The 26121-nt window shown below is 37.6% G+C and overlaps 1 protein-coding gene across 3 annotated transcripts in view; it reads left to right on the forward strand.

Moving 5' to 3' along the window:
- Positions 1–26121, forward strand: part of il1rapl2 (interleukin 1 receptor accessory protein-like 2) — a 397523-nt gene that overhangs the window by 245861 nt on the left and 125541 nt on the right. For all 3 annotated transcript variants that reach the window (XM_081611918.1, XM_081611917.1, XM_081611919.1), the window contains 2 exons: positions 21318–21504; positions 21577–21730. In XM_081611918.1, coding sequence (XP_081468044.1) covers positions 21318–21504; positions 21577–21730 — 341 coding nt within the window. The remainder of the gene's footprint in view (positions 1–21317; positions 21505–21576; positions 21731–26121) is intronic.

Here is a 26121-nt window from a genome sequence, read left to right on the forward strand (position 1 = left end):
ACATGGAAGACCAAAACTGACATAATAAGAAATAAAAAACAAATATGTAAACAAAACAATAAATATATATCCGACATATATAAAAAATAAATATATAACATAATATATATGGGTGAAAGTAGTTTTAAATTCTTGGGGGTACTATGACAAAATATATATATATATATATATCAGTGACGTGCGGTCAGGGGAGGTAGGTGTAAATTCACCCGTCATCATGGAAAAATAATATATAATATTAAATCATTTTTATTGCCATTTTCACCCTGTGGTTTGTACTATAAAGTATCTATTTTTTGCTTAACTTAACCAATTCTGTTTTTCTTCAAAATCGCTGGATTTTCACATTTTCCCATTCAAATGCTCAGAAGTAAAGCAGGTGAGGCAACAGCGAGCCGAGCCTCACCTGGGATTGATCAACCTCTCGCTAACTGCACTGTCTGCCATTATATGACAGCATGTTCGTCCTGTCTGTACGCCAGCAATAAAATGGTAAAGAAACATTTAATATATGGTCTTATTTTCCATAATTTAGCTCATGTGTATAATGTACACTGTTTTTGTCACTGTGTACAGTGGCGCAAAAAGTGGGCATGCAGGGTATGCAACGCATAGGGGCTCACCACCAGAGGGGGCACCAAAACCCCGTCTGGAGGGGGTGCCACTGTGTGTGTATCGTGTTTTGTGTGCAGAGGAGCGATAAACGGCAGAGAAAAGACTCGAGGTGAGGCAGGCAGTTCTCTTGCCTCATGGCAGGGGGCGCTCATGATCCCAGATATTGTGACTGCACAACTGCAGAGTAAGACACAGTGAGCTAGCCATGGAGCTACACAGTAAATAAGTAAAGTACAGCGATATATTTGTTTTCTTCTCTCTTCCGACGTCAACATGAAAAACTACATTTCTACACTTAAACCGTTTTCTAAAGTGGATTTTCAATTGAAGCAGGAAATGATAATTAAAGGAAGACCAACACCGGAGCTGAAAGTTTTACTTCGCGACAGTTTGATGATTCTCAAACGGAGTGTCTAAGTCATATGTCAGTGCCTCACCAGCAATGAACCTCACCGCACGTCACTGATTTTATATATATATATATATATATATATATATATATATATATATATATATATATATATATATATATATATATATATATATATATATATATATATATATATATATATATTGTCCAAGTTTGTCGTTTATTGAACGTTCAGAAATTACAGAGGCTGTGATGCGCCAAGACACCAAGACAAAGGTAAAACAACTTGAACAGGTGATCAACTCTAAACCACTCGCACCTTTTTATTCTCCGTCTCTCTGTCATTTAAGAACACCAGTTGCAATGGCAACCTCATGCGGTCCACAAGCCGACCAGAGATTATGTTAAAAATGTTCAGTCCATTATGATATTAGATTTGCAGGCTTGATATTTATTTTGCGATCATTAATAAGCCTCTCATGAACACAGAGGTGGTTGATTAGTTCATTTTAAACTCCTGCTCTGCTAGTTATTTTGGTAATGGAACCGAAAAGCGCACACTTGTGCAACACCTTATTGAAACAATAATTACTGAGATTATTGTTGTTGGGTCATTAATTTGTTGATTTTTTTGTTGTTGTTCTTTAATAAAGTTCCGAATGTTTTAATAAGGACTCACAGGAGGACGTGCTGCTCTCAACGTCCTGGCGACGTTCAGTTTGTCACCTCATGCTGAGATCAACTCAAAACCCTCAGCGATCGACATATTGGACCCGTGGTCTAGCAAAGCACGAACAGTTCAGAAACAATATGAAATGGGGAAAAAAGTTATTTAATAACTGATTAAGTCATGTTTTAGATTGTTCTTGAAAAATGAATCAGTCACGGCTAATTAGTGGGTGAACTCACTGCTGCACAATGAACCCATTGATTTTTTACATCAGACAGCCGCTCCCCTCTCTTGCAGGCACTGCGTACCCCTGCTAAATCTTTTAGGGTGCGCAGTACCCTGCCGTACCCCCTTATTTTCACCCCTGATTACAGCACTATAGTCTGATTAATCTGATTATATTCTTTAACCCTAACCCTAAAGCAAAAAAAGAAACATCAATTTGTGTCTAATTATTGTAGGTAACGTTTCACTTGGTGAACTACAATAAATAAACTTTTCAATCATCTCATTTATCGAATGGGTTTATTTGGACATAAGTTAAAGATTGATTTTTTTTTCTAAGTTTTTCAGTCTGAGATTAGGCTTCTGCTTTAGAAAGTGAATTCATTAAGTAGGATGTTAAGTGCCATAATTTTGTCATTAAAACAAACGACCTCTTAGGTTACAACACGTCTTTGTTTTTGTTTTCACACCATAATTTGTTCTAAAATAGTTTTTTTCCCTTCTTTTCTGAAGCAAATCTTTTCTCTAAACGTGCGACAAATGGGTTTAATCTGCCAGATGGAGGAAATCCTGCCAGTTTTGCAAATTGTTCATTCACAATATGGCTGCTGGCAGGACAACAGGCTCTGGCATGGCTACTGTGGGGCCACTTCAGGGACATGTCTGTGTGTTTGTAACTGCAGTGGCAGAAACCTATGTAGAGCAGTCAGCTTTGTAGCCGACAACAAAGCTTTCCTTCTTGTTTACCTGCAAGTGAGTGACGGGTGTTTGGATAAAACTGAGTGAAAAAAATGCGATCACATAAAGTAAATGAATCAAACCCCTTTAGTTGCATTACTCTAGTGGACTAACTTAATTGTTTGAAACATTAGTAATGGATTAATTTTTCCATTAATGTCAAAAGATCATGTACTCTTTCATTTCCACTTCCTGTTTTTCTCAAGCAGTGTTACGTAAAATTTACTTTTTTGATCTTTACATCATGGGCTGCACAGTGGCGCAGTTGGTAGAGCTGTTGCCTCGCAGCAAGAAGGTTCTGGGTTCGATTCCCAGCCCCGGTCTTTCTGCATGGAGTCTCCATGTTCTCCCTGTGCATGCGAGGGCTTTGATTCTTTCACGCATCTTTGAGAATCCTTTAATCTCCATGGCAACCATTCACATGTTCAAAACACCTAGCTCTGCCTTCGAGGACGAAGTTCCTCCTCTGAACTGCAGTTCCCAAGATTCCAAACTTCCCACTCCCCCAGCAACTCCTTCACTCAGCTCCTTCAGACTAGCCATAAGCAATTAGCAAACACCTGCTGCATGAGCTCATTATAGGAGCTACTTCTCAGTGAAACACTGGTAGAAATGTTGTTAAAGGTGAGCCATGTTGATAACTTCCTGAAGTTTCAGAATGAACAGAAGCTTCTTAAAGAGATAGAGGTCCAAATTCAAGGCATTTAATTGTAAAGTCATACTTGATATATGTAGCATTTTTTAACAACTGAAATTAGTTACTTCATTATGCTATAAAATGCCACTACGTGCCTGGAAAACACATAACACTTCCCCATTAATACTACTCCAATTCCCAGTCTTTGGTTCTCCACGTCTCCAACCTGTTCCCTCTTTCCCTTCATCCGTGTCGTCTTCCTCCCTCTCTCCTCCCCCTCGACCCGCTCCTGTGCCATCCTCCCACCTATTCCTGCCATAGCCTGACACCTATCCTCCGTAATAAGCTATCTCTCTCTCCTTTTCCCCGCTTCTCTCTCTCTCTCTGTCTCTCCCTTGCTCTCTCAGCATGACAACCTAATTAGGGCTTGGTGTCTGTCATTGTCTCAGGGCCTCTTATTAGCGCGCACACACATGCACGGAAGCAAATCACCTCCTATCCTAGCAGGGAGCCTCTGACTGGATATGGTTATATTACTAAAAGGCCGTATCCAGTGTATGAAAATGGGTAGTAAAAGGGCCGTGAGAAAAACCCGAACATTCAGAGCAATTTATTGCTCTTGATCTGATTTCTATTGCTGTTGCTTTAAGGGCGCTGACATGCGTTTCCCTGTTTGTACCCTTGCTACAATAAAACAAAAAGAAACGGCTCTGCCAGGTAGATTTTGTCTTGCTTCCTGACGCCCTGCGCTGACTGGCATCTGTTGAAATTTTATTAATAAAAGGAAAGTGAAAATACCCAAAGCTCTAGAAGGTTGTAATTTATAGCTCTTGATTATAATTTTCTGAAAATCTGAGTTTAAAGGTAGAAAGGAGAAACATGTTCACAAATGTAATGTCTGTGTGTAGTAGAAAGAAATGGAGCCAAAATCACCACTAAAAATTGGCAAAAGCCACTTAGGCCATTATTTTAGGAAGAAAACTACAAAATTCTTTCATACATTTTGAGGTATGCAGAATAGATATTTGGCAGATTAAAGGTTACAATATGTAAACATATCTGAAAACATTTTAAGAGGTTATCAGTTTACAGGAGTCCATTTTGTAGCCACTGTGACGTTGGTAATTCATACTTAAGTTGATCAAATGGGTGAAAAATGTTAACTCCATTATCATTTTGTCTTTTTTTAAAATGTTGTTGAAATCCTGTTTTATAGCAGCTAACCATAGTCTTGCTCATATTGTAGCTACATGTAGAAGTACGGTAAACTGGTAAACTCTGATCTAGTAGACAAAATTATCTGTTTTCTAATTGTAAATGAGAACACTCAAACATCACATGTGGAGTTCCTCAAGGCTCCATTCTAAGGCCTCTTTATTTTTTTAAATCTCCATAATCCATGTGGTTCAGATTATGATGTACTACAATCATCTCACAGTGTCTATGCTGATGGCATAACTTTAGATCTCTCTTGCACAACATAGCTATTAATTTGAAGTTTTGTGCTCTTTTAAGTTGATCACACATTTTAGTAAATTCACGTTTGCTCACATTCTAGTTTGTAATTATTCCTGGATGTGGAATTGTTTGGGGTCTTTTTTCATCGTTATAGTTTCTATGCACTTTTTTCTCCCAGTTTCTGTGGTCAGTGAATTAGGCGCTCTCTGGACTCACCTGCTTTGCGTTCCAGTAATCGGCCTCCTCAGATTTTAAGCGCCTCTCTTCGGCCACCGTTTGTAAGATCGTTCCGTCTGCTCCTACCTGTTTCGTTCCCACTTCCTGAGCTTCTCTGCACTCCATTTTGAGTGCAGCATCACTCATCCTCTCATTGCTGCAACTTTTGTTCCTGCAGTTAACATAGAAAAGTCGGAGGCAGTTATATTCCTCTGAACAATGTTTGGACCTTAAATTGCTTTTGCTGACAGGCAGATAAACGCCTCACCAATTGTCCCTGCTGACTCTTACCCAACAATTACTTTGCTTTTTTATTTTACCTAAAAGATTTAGAGAATAAGACAAACAGTATTTGTTTGATTCTGCCTCATGAAAACAGTCCCCTGTGCTTTCAGCCATTAGTGCATCTGCAGTAGGGTATCTTAAATTGAGTTTAAAATTGTTTGACAAAAACCGCTTGTCATAAATTCACAACTTGCTGCATTAATTTGGTTCCCAGGAGCTTTAGAACTTAGTAAACACGTTTCAGACCCTGAATAAGTTTTAGCGGGGATTACCGCATAGACCAGTGTTTCTCAACCTTTTTTGGGCCAGCGCCCCCCTAGCCTTTATCCATTTCCCTCACCGCCCCCCACTAAAGAATTTGTAGGCTACTTTGCTATTATTTTATCATTAATATTACTATCACTATTTTAGATGTTTTGATTTTTATGCTTGTTTCTGTATTTATCATCAAAAATAATTTCCCACAGAAAAAAAAAGTCATGGGAACAGAAATTATTTTCACAGGCGTCTACAAAAAATGCAATGAACATTCAAGTTAAAATCGGTAGGCCTAACAGCAGCCAATCAGAGTGGAAACAATATTCTTATTCTTTGCCATTTTCTAGTTGTTAAATATTGCACAACATGACCAGATAAAAGATGTTCAACATGCCAGTTTAAACTTTGAACTATTTGCAAAATAACTGAGCTCTGAAACATTAAAACATGGATAGAACTGTAACTACATTAATCATAGCTCTTCTTCTCTTCAGTGTTTCTGTCGGTTTCTGGTGGTGCAGCTCTGTGCTGCCTTCAGGACAATGGAACATCAGAGTATTTTTCATAAAATTTCTCCCACATGGCATTTACTGTGCAAACCAGAGCTTTCAGTGGAAAAACTAAAGTTCCAGATCCTTTTAATGCCATATAAATATGAGACAGAAACATGGATTATATCTATATATAGACCTGTCTATTGATTATAGATTAATAGTTTTACTGGACAGAAATTACAAAGAACAAATCTGGTTCTTAATCAAATCCTAATCAGTCAAATTGAAAGTGTCATGGAGTCATCAGCCTCATGACATTAAAACTGACATGAAAAATAATAGTGAAGAAATAAAAATATCAAATCTAATTAAAAACATAAATAAGTGATCAGTTCTTTACTGTTATGGTCTGTAAGATATATTTATTCTCAGTAGATGTGGTCTCAACAAACCCATGGCAATTCAACAATATTATTTTACCTTTTATCTGGAAATAGTGTCTGTTTATTCTTGCCATACCGTCCTCTGTATTAATTATTGCTCAAAAGGTCTTGCCATACCAGTTTATTCCTCTGTATTTACTTTAGTTTCTTAGTTTATTCTTGCATTTTGTTCTTCATTCATTTCCATTTAGTTTACTTTGATTAGTATTGTCCTCTCTTGGTTTATTGCTATGTCCACTTTAGTTTCCTGTTGCTAGATTTATTTTATCATTTGTTGACCATCAATAATCTTCACTCATCACCTGCTGCGCCACCTAATCATCATATGTTTCACATCAGGTGTTGATTTTTCACTGTTCAGCATCAGATTCCCTGTTTTTATGCCATAATTCACATCTAGTTCGTCGCTCCGTTTTATGTCCCACTTCTCCTGTTTCAGAGTTTTGCGCGCATCTTTTTTTTTTTCTTCCTTTTTTTTTTAAACCCCTAAGGTGCAGGGCGGTCGGGAAGCGCATCGATGGGGAAAAGGCAGACGGACATAAACCTTTTAAAACAATGGAAACAATTTCTGCATTCTGATTATTGAAATGTAAAAGTGCTGTGTTGTTCTATCACCCCCGTTTCATACCGGACCACTTACAGCACCGGTGTTAACGCTATAAAATGAAAGCTCTCTATCGTGGTATCACCCATGGAGGTATTTCTTGATTTCTTTATTTAAATGGGTTCATTTTTCAGAGGGATACTCAGTGAGGGTATCGTGATTTTAGCTACCAGTAGCAGGAGAACGGAGCTGCGCCAAGAACCTAACTGAAGCTAACAAACACTGAATAGAGGAAGAGCTGCCATCGATACAGTTGCAGCCAACCATGATTTAATGTTACACAATACAGTTTTACCAAGTTGCTCAAAGTCTAAACTGGCATTGTTGTGCATTTAAGGTGTAAAGTTTACCTTCGACTAAACGCCCCCCAAAGGCATCCAGCGCCCCCCTTTTGTAAAAATATCCGCCAGCGCCCCCTGCCGTCCTCTGAACGCCCCCTGGGGGGCGGTACCGCCTACGTTGAGAACCGCTAGCATAGGCAGTTAATCAATGACTGTTCAGTGGTTTATAATAAAACTTCTGTCTTGGTTTTACAGGATGCCAGTGATTTATCATAAATAAAAAACTCAATGTCAGACTGGAAAAATGAATATGATTTTGATATGATAAACTGATCTAGATCTTAGCTAGGAGACATTTTTCTGCTTTCTAGTTATAAATGAGAGCAGACAGAGATCAGATGTGGAGTTCCTCAGGGCTCCATTCTCTGGCCACTCTTTTGTGTTTTGTTTTTTAAATCTACATAATCCCTTTGGCTCAGATTATTTAATACTACAATTAATTATATAATGTCTGTGCTGACATGAGTTTATATCTCTTTTACACCACTTAGCCATTGTTTACTATATTTACAGAACAACAGTATGGGTCAGAATTTCTTGCAGTGTGATGCAGAAAGGTTTGGCAGCATTTCAGATATTTGAAACAAAAAAACTAATCGATCATTGTCCATACCAGCTGATATGAAACCCTTATTCTGTGATTTGGGTCAAAGCCTTGCCATAAGACAGAAGAATAATACTAAGGAATAACATTAATTATTAGGCAACTTTCTTGGTTTGAATATTATCAATGTAGACACACATTTCACAAAAATCCTTCTTACATAATTCAAAATGGAAAAGAAAATTCTGAAAAAAATTAGTGCAAACTCAGTAAATGAAATAACAGGATTTCTGGCATAAACTGAGAAATAATATAGAGATAAGATAGAAATTGCAGAGAAGCAGAAACATTTTCAAGACGATGGCGAAGTAATTTAGGATGGGGTAGGGAGATGGGAGCGAGACGCAGACTGTAATCAAAAACAAAGTAGTCAAATTGGAGATGCAGAGAAAGAGGCTAAATAGACAAAACCGAAAACGGAGGAGAGCCGACAGAGAGAAGATGGAATTAGATGGACAGACGAGGGTGAAAAACAAAACAAAACAAAAAACCATTTTCTCTGCAGGTACAGGGAGCTCAGTGGGGGAAGAGGGCAGGGCATGCGATGACCGTTCAACACCCTCCTCACACACATTATGATTAGGACCACAGCACACACCGCTCACAGACAGACATTACTTAAACTGAAATTGAGACACACAGTGAGAGCTCCCCGTTTCCCCTCAGGCTACGATGCTACAAGATGGACTTTGCACCAGACCTCCATCCTGGAACACTTGATTGTCTATCAGAGTGATTCAGGGAGGAAATCAGAAAGCTCACATACCGAGGCACACATACAGAGAGGGATGGGGGTCGATGTGTCACAACTCAGCTTGATTTCAGAAAGAAGAGCGACAATACTTGAACCTGTTGAGCTCAACCAGGTAATCAAATTAAAGGGGCAGTGTTATGTGTTTTCCAGCCATGTAGTATCTTTTTCTAGTACAGTCTGTATTGCCTTCAGTTGTTATAAAATTCTGTAAAAGAAATTTGACTTTATAATTTAACGCTTTCAGATTGGGTCTCTGTCTCTTTAAGAAGCTCCTGCTCTTTCTGAAGCTCCACCTTCAGGAGGTCATCATGCTTCTGTATTAACCCTGTATTAACCCTTTTTACCAGCATTTCACTGAGACGTAGCTCCCATAATGAGTTCAACTGATGTGCCGTTTCACTAGGTGTTTGCTAATCGCTTCTGGCTAGTCTGAAGGAGCTGAGTGGGACAAAAGCCCAGAAACTGCAGCTCTGAGGAGGAGTATCATCCTTAAAGGTCCACCCAGGCGTTTCGCACAGCTGAATGGCTGCCATGGAGATTAAAGGAACATGTATAAGAGTCGAGGCAAAACTCCCGGTATGATTTAGAGGAGGGAATAACATTTTATGACAATGGAAAGTTCAAAAAAGTTAATTTTACATAACAGTGCCCCTTTAAAAATTTAAACTAAATTTTGCAAATGAAGACTATTAATGTGTTTTTAGGTCTTTCATAAACCTTATTAATAATCCATCAAAAGAAATAATGTGATGTGGGAGCTAAGTGATGCTAAACCAGAGTTAGATTAATTATCTTTTATCTGACCTTCCTCTTGCATGCCAGCCACAAATTTATGTCCGAACTTCAGCTCTGTTGGAAAACTAACAGAGCAGGAGACAGATTAAATTTGACTAAAAGTAGATGGATGTGTCAATCTTTCGGGAGTTTATGGTGACGTTTTATGCCAATGGAAAAACTAAACCTGAAATTACAATCAGAGCAGCGGAAAGGTGGCGAGAGGCTGTTATTGTGATTCCAGTTTCTACTGAGTCCAAATGTTTACTCACGTGGAAAACAAGGAAACCCTTCTGAATAAAACAGTAAATATCTCAGAGTCTGGTTGAAAAAGAAATAAACAAAATATAAATGTGTCGCAAAAGTTGTCATAATACATGAACTTTTTCACATATTTTGAAAAAAAGGCAACACACTTTAATTTACTTAATTGGGATTTTGTGTGTTAGACTCAATAAGTAGAGTATAATTAAGTGGAGGGGAAAATTAAATACATTTTTTAAATATTTTGTTATATTTATATTTTTTATATTGGTTTATGATTTTTACAGATCTGAAAAGTTTGAGTTTGAAGTAAATGTTTCACTTTTTGCAGCAATTACACTTTTAACTAATAAACCAAGACTTTTTAGTTTATTTTGCTTCCATCTTCACTCATCTGATACCTGAACATTTTCCACTGTATTTGCCAAAAGGTTTTAGCAGAGTTTGATAAGAGATAAGAGTTTTAAAAAAAAAACACATTTTCAAAACTCTCCTTAATTAGATTTCATTTTTAGACTTTGTTCATTCTATTGTATCTCTGGCTGTATGTTGGTTGTTAATGTATTTACAAAGTTTATTCTTATGTATTCTCTTTGTGAACATACTTGTTAGTTTAAAAAAATCTACAGCAAACATTCAACAAGTTGGTTTTGCTTCAAAACTCACTAATCATTCATTTGATTTGAGTTCCATTTTAGCCATGGAGCGTCAATTTTTTTTTTTTTTTTAAGTTTATTTGATAGGGACATACACACATTTACATAGACAAACTGAATGAAACAGCAGTCCCATGTTAGCATCATGGTGCAATAGCAACAGCTAATTCGCAGCACTTGTCCCTAGATGGGCTTTTTTTTTCTAAAAATAATAACTCTAAAAATTGAAGTGAAATCATTTGAAACAACACGACATAATATATTCAGAGAAGTGTAAAAAAATTAAAAATGATTACAGGTCTGTTTTTGGCATAACCAGAGTTTTGTTTGATTTTTGAACATACTAAAATGGTTACAGACTTTAAGTGAACAGGGAGTGAGTTCCAAGCTGCAGATCCTCTCACAGACAGAGCACTTTGAGCAAAAGTGGTTCTTCGAAAGGGAACCTTACAATTTCCCTCCAAGGCTGCTCTGGTAGATCTGCTATTGCTCTGAAAAAGAAGCCAGTCTGCTTGGAAGAGGACACTTGTACCCAAAACTGTTCAAAAGTTCACACCTTAAGCTGCCTTTCTGCTCAGGAACATCCTACATGAAGAATGACAGAGGCAGGAAACAATACGGAAGGCAGAACAAAAATAATAAGTGTTAGATGGTGAACAAGGAAGTGTTAGATTAGACACTTCATGCCGTGGCTCTTGTCTATGCACTTCTGCACGTCACATTAGATGGAAAAGAAACACATTCGCTTTAAAAATGAGTTGGTGGCTGAAAATATGTCTGGCTTTTTGGCATGGTGACTTTGTATTTTTGGTGCAGTCAAAATGACCCCTGTTGCTGAAGGTTTGCACATTTTTTGATGACGTGGTGATTGGTTAGAGATTCTTCTGATGACAAAGATTAACTGGGAAACTTTTTAGTAAAATGACAAAGTTGGATGGTATTATGTTTACACACACACAGAAAGTTTTATAGTTGTTTAATAGTTTCGTTTGACCAACTTTTTATTTTTATGATTATACTGTATTTCATACTCTGGGCTTTTTTGGCTTCTCTCAAAATCTATGAAAACAGAAAATTGCAGTATTTCCCGTTTTAGGCTTAAACTCCACCCTTTTTTAATTAATAGTCATTTTATTTTTTTCAGGAAGGAGAAGATACACTTTGAGTCTATTCATTGGCCTTGAATATTTTGTCAAGTTACAAATGCAAACATTTGATTTTTTTTCTTATCAACCATAAGAAAAGGCCGATTTGGTTGCAGAAAGGATTGTTATATCGGCTAATGCGGAGTAACACATTCACTGGCATTTTAGGCCGCTTCCAGCACTCCAATAAAATGACATTTTTATAATAATTAATCATTTTAAGATGACTGTGTTGCATTATCTTGACACAAATGTCACATGTTAGCATTTTCTTGGGATGTGACTTTTTGGAAGACGTTTTAATCAAAAAGTCTTTAGCAGCAAATGATACTTTATAAACAGTTGGTTTTGGTTTAACATGAGGAGGACGTCAGGACTTCCACCAGCAGGACAGTTTTCAGCACAGTAGAGAAGCTAACAAGTCTGAATCAACATAGAAAAACATCAAATATGGAGTCAGAAAACACACACATGATTTTAGAAGAGAGTGGTGGATTGATATTTTCCTTGAATGTTGAATTCTTGCTGATAGTTCTGAGGGTGGTTGCATGTCTTATGGCTGGTTGACTACAGAAAGGAAATGGCTTTTTGTGTGCTGCAGTTTCCCCATTTAACCCATTCCAAAATGATTTAACCTATTTGAAACTGCTGGTAAGCATAGAAGAAAGGTTTCTATGCTTACCTTTGGAACGCCACATGAATGGTTCAGTTCTTTATTAAAGCTCCAGTAAAACATGTGTTTTTTACATATTTGTTAAAATAATCTTTATGTTGTGACAGTTTCAGACAGACAATCTGTGGAAGAAATGAATGAAGCTCCCTCGATTCTCACGGTGCTAACTGCAGAAATACACAGCTAGGTCAGAAAGCAAGAGGGTGATTGACAGCACTAAAACCCTCCTCCTGGAATTGGTTTTGACCTGCAGATCGCTATAGTAACCTAACTAATGCATAGAGATGGTTTTAACAAATAAGTAGTTTTTGTTGTCAAAGTTGCATATTGTAGATTTAACACATTTTCATGAGAAAGTTTTAAATCATTTTAATTACTCTTACAATTTATTCTTGTTTAATTCAGAAAATGAAAGTAATTGACTTAAAAACATTGTCTAACTGAGAAATAAACAACATTTAACCTCCCACTAGCTACGGTTGGGCCATTTTATTGAACCATCTACCAGTCTCTGACATCGCTTGTCTCACCCCTTATTATGGAAAATAATGATAATTTTTCATTATTTTCCATAATGTAATGATATGCTAATATGCAAATTTTTTTAGATAGGAATTTTGGGTTTTCATGAGCTGTATGCCAAAATCATCGGTATTAAAACAATAAAAGACCTGAAATATTTCAGTTGGTGTGCAATGAATCTAGAATATATGACAGTTTATTTTTTATCATTACATTATGGAAAATAATGATCTTTATCACAATATGCTAATTTTTTGAGAAGGACCTGTAAATTCATGGGGAATTTTGTGACGGTGAACATGACACATCCTGCTCCATGTTTCACAGTCGCTTTGAGGTTCTTCTTCTGGAATGCTCTATTTACTTTACACCAAACGTCCTCTGTGCTGGTGTTCAATTAATGCTCCCCTCTCTGTTTGTCTCACACAAGAAAACATTCCATCAAAGTTAAACGTGTGCAGTTACAGATGGTTGGTCAAATGAAATGACAGTCGACAACAGGCACTTGCAAAAATAGAGTTTGGACGGGGTCAAAATATACACCAGTAGACTAACAAGGAAGGAGTGGATGGTAAACAGGGAGCAGAGAAGGAGAGAGCGGTCATTTGAAGTTTTTTTTGGCAGTTCTCAGTAACTTGGCAGCCATCTACGTTGGTATCGCTCTCATCCCAGCGTGTGCTAACATGTGCCAGTTCATGCCAACGTAAGCCTACTCCTGCTGGCACGACCAGGAGTGCCTGGGAGAAAAAGTTTTAAGTAAGCTTTACTTTGACACTTTGATGTTGAAGAGGTTTAGGGCTCTCTGAATTCTTTCTGGCCTGGTGGAGATATGAGGGAAAGAGCAGAGACAGGGGAGAAAAGGAGGCTGGAGGAGGAGGAGCAGAAGGCATGGACCCAAACATGACGATCTGTAAAGGCCCTTATTAAACCAGACGAGGAGAAGCAGCATTCAGTTTCTATGCACCACAGATTTGGAACAAACTTCCAGAAAACTGTAAAACAGCTGAAACACTGGGTGCCTTTAAATCTCAACTTAAAACCCACCTATTTAGAGTTGCTTATGGCTAAATTAGGGTTAGAGTGCGGGTTTTGATGTCTTCCATGTTTTTATGTCTTTAATGTTTTTAATTATTTTTTCTTCTTTCTTTTCGACGTTTTAATGATGTAATGTTTTTTGTTTTTTTGTTTTTATTTTTATTTTGTTTTTTTATTTTTTTTAAATCTTTCTCTTTCTCACTGATTATTTCTGTTTTTATTTTAATTATGTAAAGCACTTTGAAATGCCTTGCTGCTGAAATGTGCTATACAAATAAAATTTGATTGATTGATTGATTAAACAAGTAAATGGTCCAGATTTCACCTTAGGAAATACGTACGGCAAACTTAAAATGATCTGAGTCATTTTAGTTGGGTCAACATTCAGCAGAGTCTTAACGTTCATGAACCGCTTTATTTGTGATCATGTGTAGAGTGTGCTTTTAACAGGGAAATATTGTTTTCCAGGCACATTGTGTTATTTTATAGCACAATGTCAAGTGACCTTATTACCGTCAGTTGAAAAAAAATGCTTTATATTAAATATGACTTAAGAGAAATGTGACTTATATAATTTAACACTTTGAAATTGGGCTTCTGTCTGTTTAAGAAGCTTTTGCTCCTTCTGAATCTCTGCAGGAAGTCATTACGACATGGCTCCTCTATTAACTCTTAACAATGTTTTTACCGGTGTTTCTCTGAGAAGCAGCTCGTATAAGAAATGTGCATTTCCATCTGGTGTTTGCTAATTGCTGCTGGCTAGTCTGAAGGAGCTGAGGGAGGGGATGTAAGTGAGGTGGAAGCTCAGCAACCTAGAAACTGAAGCTGAGGAGGAGATGTGCCTAAAAAGCTGTGCTGGGTCCACCCAGCAGTTCTGCACAGCTGGATGGTTGCAATAGAGATTAAAGAATTTTTCAGACATACATGAAATAATCAAGGCAACCCCTCCAGAGAATAACATTATTACATGGTGTAAAGCTCAAAAAGTTGATTTCACATAGAACGGTCCTAAAATTGAGAACTCTAAAGAAACAAAAAAAGATGTATTTCTTTGTTAGGCAGATTTCAGATACATTTTTCGGGTAGCAGTTGAAAGATGTTCAAGATCCAATAATCCTTATATTTGGGCACATAGTTTGTTTCAAGACCGTAGCAGCTTCCTGTTTCGTCCTCATCATTCTCTGCATTATCCAGTGTGTCTGATGCCACACTAATGCACAGGCTAAGAGACAGGCTGAGAGTCTTTTATTTGCCTAACAGGTTTCCTCTGTGATGTCCTAGATATACACACTCTTTGATCCTTGGGTAGGTCTACAACGCTAAAAAAAATTGCATAACATGAATTACAACATTTATTCCCCTCTGGGATTAATAACGTCTTTTTTAATTGAACTGAATTAGGACCGAGCTTTGGTGCCCACTAGGACAACTGGACGCACACAGTTGATTTGTTCTCTTATCAAAGGAATTACAGTTGATTTAAAGTCATAATTACCAATAAGTGCAAAACTGAGGGGCACCTACAGCAAACTCTGGAGACACAATGAGTATATGTTTGATGGCCCATGTACAGTTAAGCTTATTGTCCACCAGTTTTAGAGTGAACTAGTAAGCTAGCAATTCATTTCCTATTTGGATCCTGCTTTGTTTTCTGGAGGCTAAAGCTAGCGGCTAACATGCCTGGCACTAGCCTCGCAATTGTCTTCCTCCACAGTTCCAGAGTAAGAGGAATGCTTAAGACTTTTGGTTGCTGACAAAGATGTCGTTCTGCCTGGCACTTCCCTCTTCGCTCTGGTGGTGGTCAGGTGGGAAAGGGGGAGTTTAGAGCACTCACAATTTCCAGTTAGCTTCATAGCATAGCTTCCTTCACAATCACACTGGCGCATTACAGAGCTAAACGTTAGCGATTGGTTAAGATCGCTAACGTTTAGCGTTAGCGATCTTAACGATCTGTTGAAGTGGCATGCACTTCAACAGAGTGCACGCCACCAAGAAACAATTTCTTCTCAATAACCAGAGGTCCAGACCGTCTGCATGAATTAAAGCGTAGAACAAGGAGCTAGTTTTTAGCAAGCTAGCCTGAGCTCTCATAAACAGTAGAGTTTTTGAGGTAAAACAGCCATATTCTCAAAACCTTCCTAACAGTTTGTGATTGTGTATCCTGTGAACCATTAAGTAGGTAGATGTGGTTCCATTGACCTCAAAATGGCTCAAGTTGGAATTATAAAAATGAATTTACCTAATGGAAACATGTCAGTTTTGAAAAAACTGAAGTTTTTTGATAAAAAGTTTGCATGCTAGAAAGAGGTGCTTTTTTCAATGGATCAAAATTAGTGTATTTTGCAAAACTGCAATGGAAACACGTTTTTCAAATCACGTGATCAACAATCGGACGTTGCCGCTGGCAACACAAAGACGACCACAGGGAGTGGTAAGAGGATGATGGTACGGCATATTTTATTTAATGACTTATTGTGTCCACAAACTTATTCATGTGTGATTTTTAATAGCATTTCTTATTTAAAGGAAACACTACAATTGCAAAATTGTGTTTTTTTTTGTCATTAGTGTAACATTGTCAAAGTTTTGCGCACATTTGTAATATAAAACTAGCTGCTGTCTGTTTACAACAATCCCATTTTTCAACCTGTCCAGTGAACCTTCACTTCCAGCAGGGGGTCCATACAGCTAATGACTTGGGCCGGCTGTGCTGAAAAATAATTACAAACATCAGGGAGGTTGAACTCGGCTTTAGTTCTTTTTTTTCTTCTTTTTTTCAAGTGTCACTGAACCGACAGGCATGTTGAAAGTAAAAGCATTCTCTGCTTTAATTGTACCTCACAAAAAAAAGAGTTTAATGAAGTTTCATCACATTCAACCGTAGCTCAGATTCTTTCATTTTAACACGGCTTAAAAGGACCTTGAAACTTTAATTACACAAAATGGGCCACTTTTGCACCCATCATGATTAATAAACGTCTGAAGATGATGTTACATTTTCCAGTTGTCAACATTTAATGTAAAAAAAAAAGCTCATCGCAAGCAGACTTTTTAATCTCATTAACAGAACACAGTCGATGTTCAGGCTCACGTCCGTAATTTGGAGCGTTTTGAGTTCGTCGGCCCGTAATTTACAGAAACGGCGTCGGCCGCTCCTGAGTGAGCGCCTGGACGTGTGCGGGGGTCCCTGCTCTCCCACTGCATGTTGGTGAGATCCAGGTATAAACACGCTGCCTGCTGGCCCGGACACATCCCCGTCTATTAGCTCCATAATTCAGTGCAGCCTCCAGCAGCCTGCCCTGATCATAGGAGGGTAATTGCACGGAGGCTGAGCCTGATTTATCGACGCGGTGGGTGCTGTAGATTGCAAGCGGATGTGAGGATTTTGTTTGTGGCTCGTTTTAAATATTTCATGTAATTGGAATTTCTGTTCTTCTCCAGTGGAAGCTGGAAAAAAAAAGAACAAGCAATCAAGCTTCAGTCATTTGGGTTGGGTTTTAAAGTTAGACCCACCTTGGAGGATAAACTCAATCCAGTACAGCAGGTGGCTTTTGTAAAAGTTGCTCAGCAAAATAAACAAACTGACTAAATGTATTTTATAATGAGAGTAGAAACATGGATCAATAAATGAATAATAATAATGGCAACATCAAGTTGTCCAAACTCATAACTTTAGTCTACATTGGGTCAAAACGCTCAAGTATTAGATCCAGTTTGCACTAAAAATGATTGGACACAAAGCAGTGCATGATTATGAAGTTGAAGATTTTAATATTTTTATCCCAAAAAATCTAAACTGTGTGGCAGACCTTATTATTAATGCACTAAAATTTATTAATAATAAGGTAGTTAGAAGCTGTTAAAGAGCACTGTGTAATCAGTGCACGAACTATTTAGTATATTTTCGAACCTTTATTTTCTTGTTTTCCTGCATGCCTCAATTCTGGGTTTGCGGCCGACTACTTTCCTCCGCTGGGCAGTTCCTTCAAGCTCTGCTCCAGCAAAACGCTACTTTGTCATAACAAATTACACCCAAAGTGGTTTTCTTGCAAACCAAACGGCAGGCCCCAAAAAGCACGGAGGGAATTTGAAAATACACCCGTCGCCAAGGAAACGGTTGAATCGATCTGAAATGTGGCTCATCTGTAAGATTTTCTCTCCCGTGTAGCCAATTACGGTACAAATAGTGTCAAAAATACGTGTTCGGGGATCCAACGCCGTTTTATTCTTTCCCACCTAATCTGCTGTTGTTACTGATTTTGAGCATCCTACTGTATAAGACATTGAGTTTTCATTTATAGTAACTGTTTGTTTCTCCTTTTATCAGTAACCACAGATTGATTCCAAATTGGATATTTTTGTGATTGCATTGCGGTGGATTGGAAGACTGACTCACCGCACTGTGTTTAATTCAGAACGCAAAAAATGATTCCATTATTTTCTCTTTTTTTCTTTTTTTAGCCTACAGACCTTTTTCCATCAGTAATGCGCTGCACAATGACAAGACGTTTGTGGCGTTTATTATTTTTTTCCCCAAACAAAGTCATTCTAATGTGTTCTGAACAACACCAGATACGAACACACACCCACACACAGACTGAGCTGAGGAAGATTTGCGCAGCGTGAAACACGAGTTTGACATGTCGTTGCGTTGCAGTCCGACTGAATCACGACTTTATCATGAGGTAAACATAATGCCTTTTTGTGTGTGTGTGTGATTTTTTTTTCCTGTTTAATGTGTGCGGGTTTGACACAATGACAAACGGAAGGAAACATGTAGGAGACACATGTAGCTGTACACTGTATCAGTTCAAAAACAGAATAAATCAAAGCAACGAAAGTGATTTAATGTGTAATTCTTGATTGTTGGGTCGATGAGAGAAGACAGAAAATCCTCCATTTTTGTATGTTTCATTTTGTCCGTTTATGTAGAGATTTGCTAAGTACTGTATTTTCTGGACTATAAACCAAACTCTTTTTTTTATACTTTCCTGCCACTTACAGTCAGGTTTTATTCATCTGTTTTATTCCTCTTCTTGACAAATGTTTTGACTTTCTGATGTTATTTAAAACTGACAGACTTAAATTAAGCAATAAAGAGGTAATATTATGTTTTTTTAGACATCATTTTATAGCACAATTAGTAGCAATGTTACCTTTAAAAAAATGCTTTATCAATGAAATACGATGTTTATATTTAGAGAAAGAAATGATTTTGCAATGAAACCCAAAGGAGTTGATGTTTACATACCTTACTTGAATGTCTCTGTTCAGGTGACTGTGTGTTACACATGAAGTCAAAATACAATCCCATGTTATATTTGTTGACTTTGGTTTGATTATGCACAATTTGTGTTGTGCTCACACTGAAGGTTGTGAGGTTTTGTTTCAGGTGGAGCTGATTTTTATTTAATTATAGATGAAATGCAAACATTTGAGATACTTTAAGGTTTTTTCCATTTCATTCGCATTGGGGTAGTACGACGGTGTATTAGCCCTACTGTACATAGAGAAAAGGGAGTACAATTCAGAGAAAAAACTGAGATTTTCTAGAAAAAAAATTGATTTCTGAGCTTGAAAAGTTGAACATATTTTTGAAAATGTTCTCAGTTTCAGAAGTCAGTATTTTTTTGACTTTCCAAGATTTTTCTAGAAAATTTATGAGAATAATCCCCACAGTTTCTAGTTTTTTTTTAAGCAAACATCTCACTTTTCAAACTCAGAAATTGTGAGATTAATCTCAGAAATGTTCTAGGAAAAACTCAGAAATTTATTTATTTATTTTTCTTGCAAATATTTGATTTTTGGAGCTCACAAGTTTCTGACTTTTTTTTTGGAGAATATTGAGAACATTTCTGAAATGAATCTTAATTGCTACCGGGGGTTTTTTTTCTCACAAATGTTGAACTTTTGGCGCTCTGAAGTTAATCTCTGAAGTCAATCTCAAAATTTTTTTCATGCACATTTTTGACTTTTAGAACTCATCAATCTTTTTTAATTTGATTTTTTTTTTTTTTTGCTTGTTCTAGAAAATTAAAAAATTTTATAATCATTTTTTTCTCTCTATCTCAGAGAGAGGGAGAGAGAGAAAAAGAGAGAGAGAGAACCGTAACACAATCTATGGAGATGAAAACAAGATGCTGCAGGTTGGAGAGAGATTGATGATGAGGAGAGAAAGGGAGCGCTGGATGGATAAAAAGCTTTCCAAGTTCAATGCTCAGTGGTCTTAGTTAGGCCAGTGACCCAAATCCCAGCACCCTCTGGAAGACACACACACATATAAGCAACACACACACTCAATTGATGGGATAAGTGGTTTAGATCCACTTAGATGAGAGGTTGTTGTTAAAGGACCATAGGTGAGTGTGTGTGTGTGTGTGTGTGTGTGTGTGAGTGTTACAGAGGATGAAAGAGAAATAGATCAATGTTGCTTTGTGTCTCGAGGTTAACTTGGGAGAAAACACCAAGCTGAGCCTCCCTACACAAAAACATACAAAACCCCCATCACCTTCAGCACAACCTAAGACTTTAAGTCCAAATTTAAGTTGAAAACGTTGAAGTCGCCTTCTTTAATCCTCTGACTTAAAGTCACCTCAAGGACACATCAGCGTAACTTCACTGAGGAAAAATGTAGAGTGAGATCACAAGCTAACAGAATGCTAACAGCTTGTCAGATGTTTACGTGGATTCAAACCTTCAGTGACGTCCATGATGTCCTGTACGGTAGCTTAGGAGGGCCATAATTTGACAAAAAATACCCACAACAGTGCCTGAGGGTCTGCTTGGCATTCCAGCCGTGAAAATGATATGAAGACCGTTTCACACAGTTTCTGTTTTGAGCAAATGGAGGAATGACTCATGTCACTGTTGTTGTGGCTAATCCTTGGATGGCTAAACAAATCAGCTCCAAACAAACCCACTCAGATTGATTCAAGAGTCCTTTCACGCCTCAGAGGTGCAGGCCTGCGTATACAAAATATGTTTTTATATTTAACTTTCCCGACACAAATGATGTGCCTAAATGTGTGCGATGCTGCATATTTTGGTCGATGTGTCATCAAACGTCTGACCTGTAAGTGTTTCTGCTGCCTTTGAAATATTTTGTTCAAACCTGGAACAGAATTTGGACAAACTTTACAGTTTGTCTACAAAATACTTTTAACCACATATTTTTGGGTCTACAAAAGTATTTCGCACAGCTTCACAAGTTTGGTCAAACATGTAAAAGTAACTTTAATTTGTGTAGTCAGTGCCATTAGGTGCATTGCTTCAGCTTTGGAATCAACTCCCTGGAAACCTGAAGAAGAAACATTAAACTCCTTTAAATCAGGACCAAAAATGTTTCTTTTCAGTGTAGTTGTGCCATAAATTTCAAATATTTACTATTTCTTTTCTACCATTTCTCGCTGCTTTGTTTTAAATATGTGTGTCGACACTGCTTCCTTTTATTAGGGAATGCTCAAAAAATTTACTTCTGGAAACATACTATATCTCCTATTATGACAATTTTTTCATTGCTCCCTGTGACCTCTTCAGGAACTCGACGTACTGCATGAAAGTGTCCATGTCGATGACAGTGGAGGAGAGCGACGAGGGGAAGTGCTACAGCAGCAAGATCCGGCACCTGGAGAAAGCCGAGGTGACCCACAGCAAAATGATCACCTGTCCCGACATCGAAGACTATCTGGCTCCGTACAAACAACCGCAGATGACCTGGTATAAGGTACGGCCCTGAAAACGCACCATCACCTATTCTCCTGGCGTCTGCTTCGGCTAAACGGGAGTCTCCTGTTAGGAGTGTGAGCGAGTGGAATGGAGGAGCTCCGTTACCGTCAACACTACGCACGTCTGGATTCCTGAGGTGGAGGAGGGCGACGCCGGGAACTATACGTGCGCACTGCAGTACGGATCCAAGCAGGTGCGACGGACAACGCAACTAAAAGTAACAGGTAGGAGACATTTTGTGGCTGGGGGATCCCGAAAGAGGCCAAAGCATATGTTACACTGTGAATACAAAGGTTGAATGGAGGATCTGATCCGTTATTTAAAGGGGTAGCGTTAGGTGTTTTCCAGGTACATAGTGCCATTTTGTTTCACAATCTGTTGCTATGAAAATGCTGTATATGTCAACTATGACTTACAAAATGAAGAGAAAAGTTAAAGAAATTTAACTTTGTAATTTAACGCCTTGAAATTGGGTCTATGTCTCTTTAAGAAGCTCCTGCTCTTTTTGAAACTCCGTCTTCAGGAAGTCATCACAACATAGCTCCTCTATTAAACACTTAAAGTTTTTACCAGCGTTTCAGTAGCTGCATTTCCATTACAAATGTGCGCTAAAATTTGTCAATGTTCTGCAAATGTAAAAAAAAAATAAAAACAAAAAAAAAAAACAAGTTGAGAATTGCGATGTTTCCATTAAATAAGAAACACAAATAAAATCACAAGAGGAAGTTTGCTCACTTGATAAATTATTAAAATCCATTCTGCGCCATCATCCTTCAGCTTCTGCCTCTCGTCTTCTTCTTCATGATCATGTGACTCGTACGATGCGGAAAAAGTGTTTCCTTTGCAGATTTGCAAAATAAACCAATTTTGATATGGCCAAAAAAAAAAAAAAAAACACTATCCTAGCGCCAAAACCTCTTATCGAAAAAGGAGAGTTTTCCTTTTTTTTAATAAATAGAGTGTTTCCATTCTACCAATTAATTTTTTTAAAATGTCAAACTGTTTAATTTTATGGTCAACGGAAATGCAGCTACTAAGAAGTAGCTCCTATAATGAGCTGAATAGATGCTCAGTTCCACCAGGTGTTCGCTAATTGCTTCTAGCTAGTCTGAAGGAGCTGATTGGGGAAGTCAGCAGCTCTGAGGCGGAGCTTTGTCCTGAAAGGCGGAGTTAGGTCCAACCAGGCATTTTACACAGCTGAATGGTTGTCATGAAGATTGAAGGATTTCTCAAACATGAATGAAAGAATCAAGACAACACTCCAGGTATGTTTTTGATGAGGGAATAACATTATAACATAAAGTAAAACTCAACAAAGTTAATTTTACATAGCACTGCCTCTTTAAGGATCTATGACTTTGAGTTAAGTAATGCAATGTAAGAAAAATGTATTTTAAGCACATCTGCCATCCAACTTGTCTGTCCATGTACAGAATATATGGATTTTATGCAGTCAGTCATTTTTGACAAACTAACAAGAATGAAATAAACTGCAGCGTGAACAACTCCTCTACCTTCTCTGAACGTTTAGCAGCCCTCCTAACTCCAGAGCATCCATTACTTTGACAGATGACCGGACTCAGCAGTGCACCATTCATCATTACTTCAGCACTTTTAAAGTTTCTTTAAGCACACTTTACAAATGTGCCCTAAAACTGTTGAGTAGATTTTTATCCCTGTAATTTCTTTTATGTTTTTTTTTTCCCCCTCTGTAATTTAACTACATAAACATAAAAACCCTCCGCGACTTTTTATCTAACTTTGACTTGTTAGTGACTTCAGTACTCGGAGCCGACGTTGCTGGGAGCGACGGGTCGCTCTTTGCCACCTGCTTGTGTTTCATTGTTATTCCTTCTGCAGCAGATTGTCGGTTTCTCTCAGCAACAGCAACATCTTGAGGATTGTTTTTACGTTGCACAACAGTTCATAAACATTTCTCGTAAATCCAATCTCCTCTGCGCTTCGACGGTGATGCAGACCGACAGATTTCCTGAAGTGCTTTAAAGCGCCGTGATTAGCAACATGTTAAAGCCGAACAATGTCCTTTTAGAGTGTGCCCTAAAACATTTAACGCTCCATTTCACCACACTTTTTTTTTTTTTTCTTTTTTCTTTTTTAAATCCCACAGCCGAGTCAGTGCTGCTTTCATCCAGCACTTTGCTGCGCTGTGCTTCAGATGTGCAGCTACCTCTTGTAAAGCAGAGCTGACACGAACAGGGAATTCAGAGAATTATTCACCGCGCCGCCCGGGTTCCCTCCACCGCTGCAGAGGAGAGCAGAACCAGAAAACATGCAGATTCCTTTACATCTTTCCTCACTGAACATTTTTCTTTAATGCAACAATTTAAGTCAATCTAATTAGTTTGTGTTAAAACACAATAGGATACAATTAACATGGAGAATTGTGAACAGCAGTTGCATTTCTTTCCCTCACACACAGTGTTGAAAGTGAATAGTGACATCTCAGTATAATTTAATAATAGTTATAATAAACTTTATCATTAATCTCACACTTGGGATGTAATTCTGAGTAACATAAGGGAGCTTTCACTTCTCATCTCTTTAAATAAAACGCCTTCAAACAAAAAAAAAAAGTAAACATTGAGTATATGCAAGAATATATACATTTTATGGTGTTTTTTTATATATTTCTTATTCTGCAGTGTTATTTTATGTTTCTTATCCCTGCATTTATTTTTGTGTTTTAATATCAACTTGGCTAGAATCTCATGATTTTACACGCAAATGATCATTAACACGTATTTTTCCATTTTTAAAAACAAGCTTGACCTTAGTGCTATAGAAGACCTTTATCCTTCTATAACACTTTCCAAGCAAAGCCGTGTATTGACCAAAGTCCTTTACAAGATGAAACGCATAACACAATAAATCAGTGCTAGTTAAAAACACAAGCACAATAAAAAAAGGTAAAAAATAATAAATAAAAATGCTAAAAGTTAAAAGTCAAAAGCCGTTTTCTAAAAAAATGGGTTTTAAGTTCGGCTTATAATTTTAATATATAGATAGATAGATAGATAGATAGATAGATAGATAGATAGATAGATAGATAGATAGATAGATAGATAGATAGATAGATAGATAGATAGATAGATAGATAGATAGATAGATAGATAGATAGATAGATAGATAGATAGATAGATAGATAGATAGCTTTATGATGCATGCCAAACTGCATCCATCAACCTCCTCGTCAGAAACAACCAATCAGCAGTAAAGTCTTGGCATTGTCAGTTTATAATGAAGTTTGCCGTGAATGCTAAGGCTAGTTAGCATAGCCACCGATGACAGCAGATAAATGGTGTTCCCTTTAATATTAGGCTGTTTCTCCACCATTAGCATAGCTACAGTAAACCAGCAATCTTGATTGTACAGGCTTTTCGATGGAGGGTGTGAACAGCGCATACATAAACTTGATTGACAGTGCAAAGTCCCTCCTTCTGCCTCTGATTGGTTGTTTCTGAATATAAGGAATGAGTACTTCATTATAAAAATGCTACAGCGACTGGTTTTATGATTACTTATGTGTTCAAATGAGGTTGAATATTATCTAACCTTGACTCTTTTGTCCTCTATACAAGACAGATATTAAGTGTATGTTTATTTTCCACCTGTTCAACAAAACAAAAACATTTGTTTTTGAATATTTCCACTGATTTCCGGCTGCTCCTGAGTTAAACCCCTCAGCTGTTGATCCTGTGTCTGCTGGCAGAAAGATCTGATCTCGCTTTCAACGTTAAATTGAGACTGAAGCAGGGGAAGAGAAAAAGGCAGAGCCTGAAGACGCGCTCTCGGCTATGGTGTTAAATACACCGAGTCGAAGTAAAAGCCCTGGAAATGGATCGAAGCCGCATCTGGGGACGTGTGTTGTAAATTTCACACTCTCGGCGCACCTCATTTAAAGCTTCTCTGTTCCCTTTAAATATTTACAACCCTCTAATTAACCGCTGTACCTCAGGGAAGTGTACACTTTGTTGGGGTGGGTAATCTCTCGTGTTTATAAAGCTGTTTTCAGCCGGCGGGGTTCGGGGGGATATCCTGTGTAGACTTGCTAAACTGGAACATTTTTATTGCAGCACTAACGACTTGTTGTGAAGCCGTTTTGCTCGGAATTATGTTCCCAGGAAACTAATTGTTTTCATAATTGTGTTTCGGGGGGGAAATAATTGTGCTCTAATTGAATGGCTGTTTATGGTGCAGTGAGTTATTTTCTTTTCTTAAAAATCTGAAGTCAAAGGAAACTATTTTGGATGTCTTGGAAGTTTAACTGAGATCAGATCAAGGCTCTTTAGCATTTTATGCCTGTTGAGCCAAATTCAGTGATTTTTACCTTTTTCAATAATATTCACAATAAAGAGAGAGACTATATTGGCTGCAGCAACTTTACATTTCCAACATTTCCAAATAGATGATACGGCTGAGAAACTCATCACAATATAAACGTTTCATATCAGTCAATATTCATAATTATTGATTCTTTTTTTTTGTTTGAAATATGAAATACAACCACACCTTCCCTGTTTTATCCACAGTTGTCACTTGATCTCATTTTTTATTTTTAAGCAGTTACGAGCGACGGTGGCAAAATCTGAAACTG

This window comes from Poecilia reticulata, chromosome 10, assembly GCF_904066995.2.
Source record: "Poecilia reticulata chromosome 10, P_reticulata-male-v2, whole genome shotgun sequence".
Lineage (NCBI taxonomy): Eukaryota > Metazoa > Chordata > Actinopteri > Cyprinodontiformes > Poeciliidae > Poecilia > Poecilia reticulata.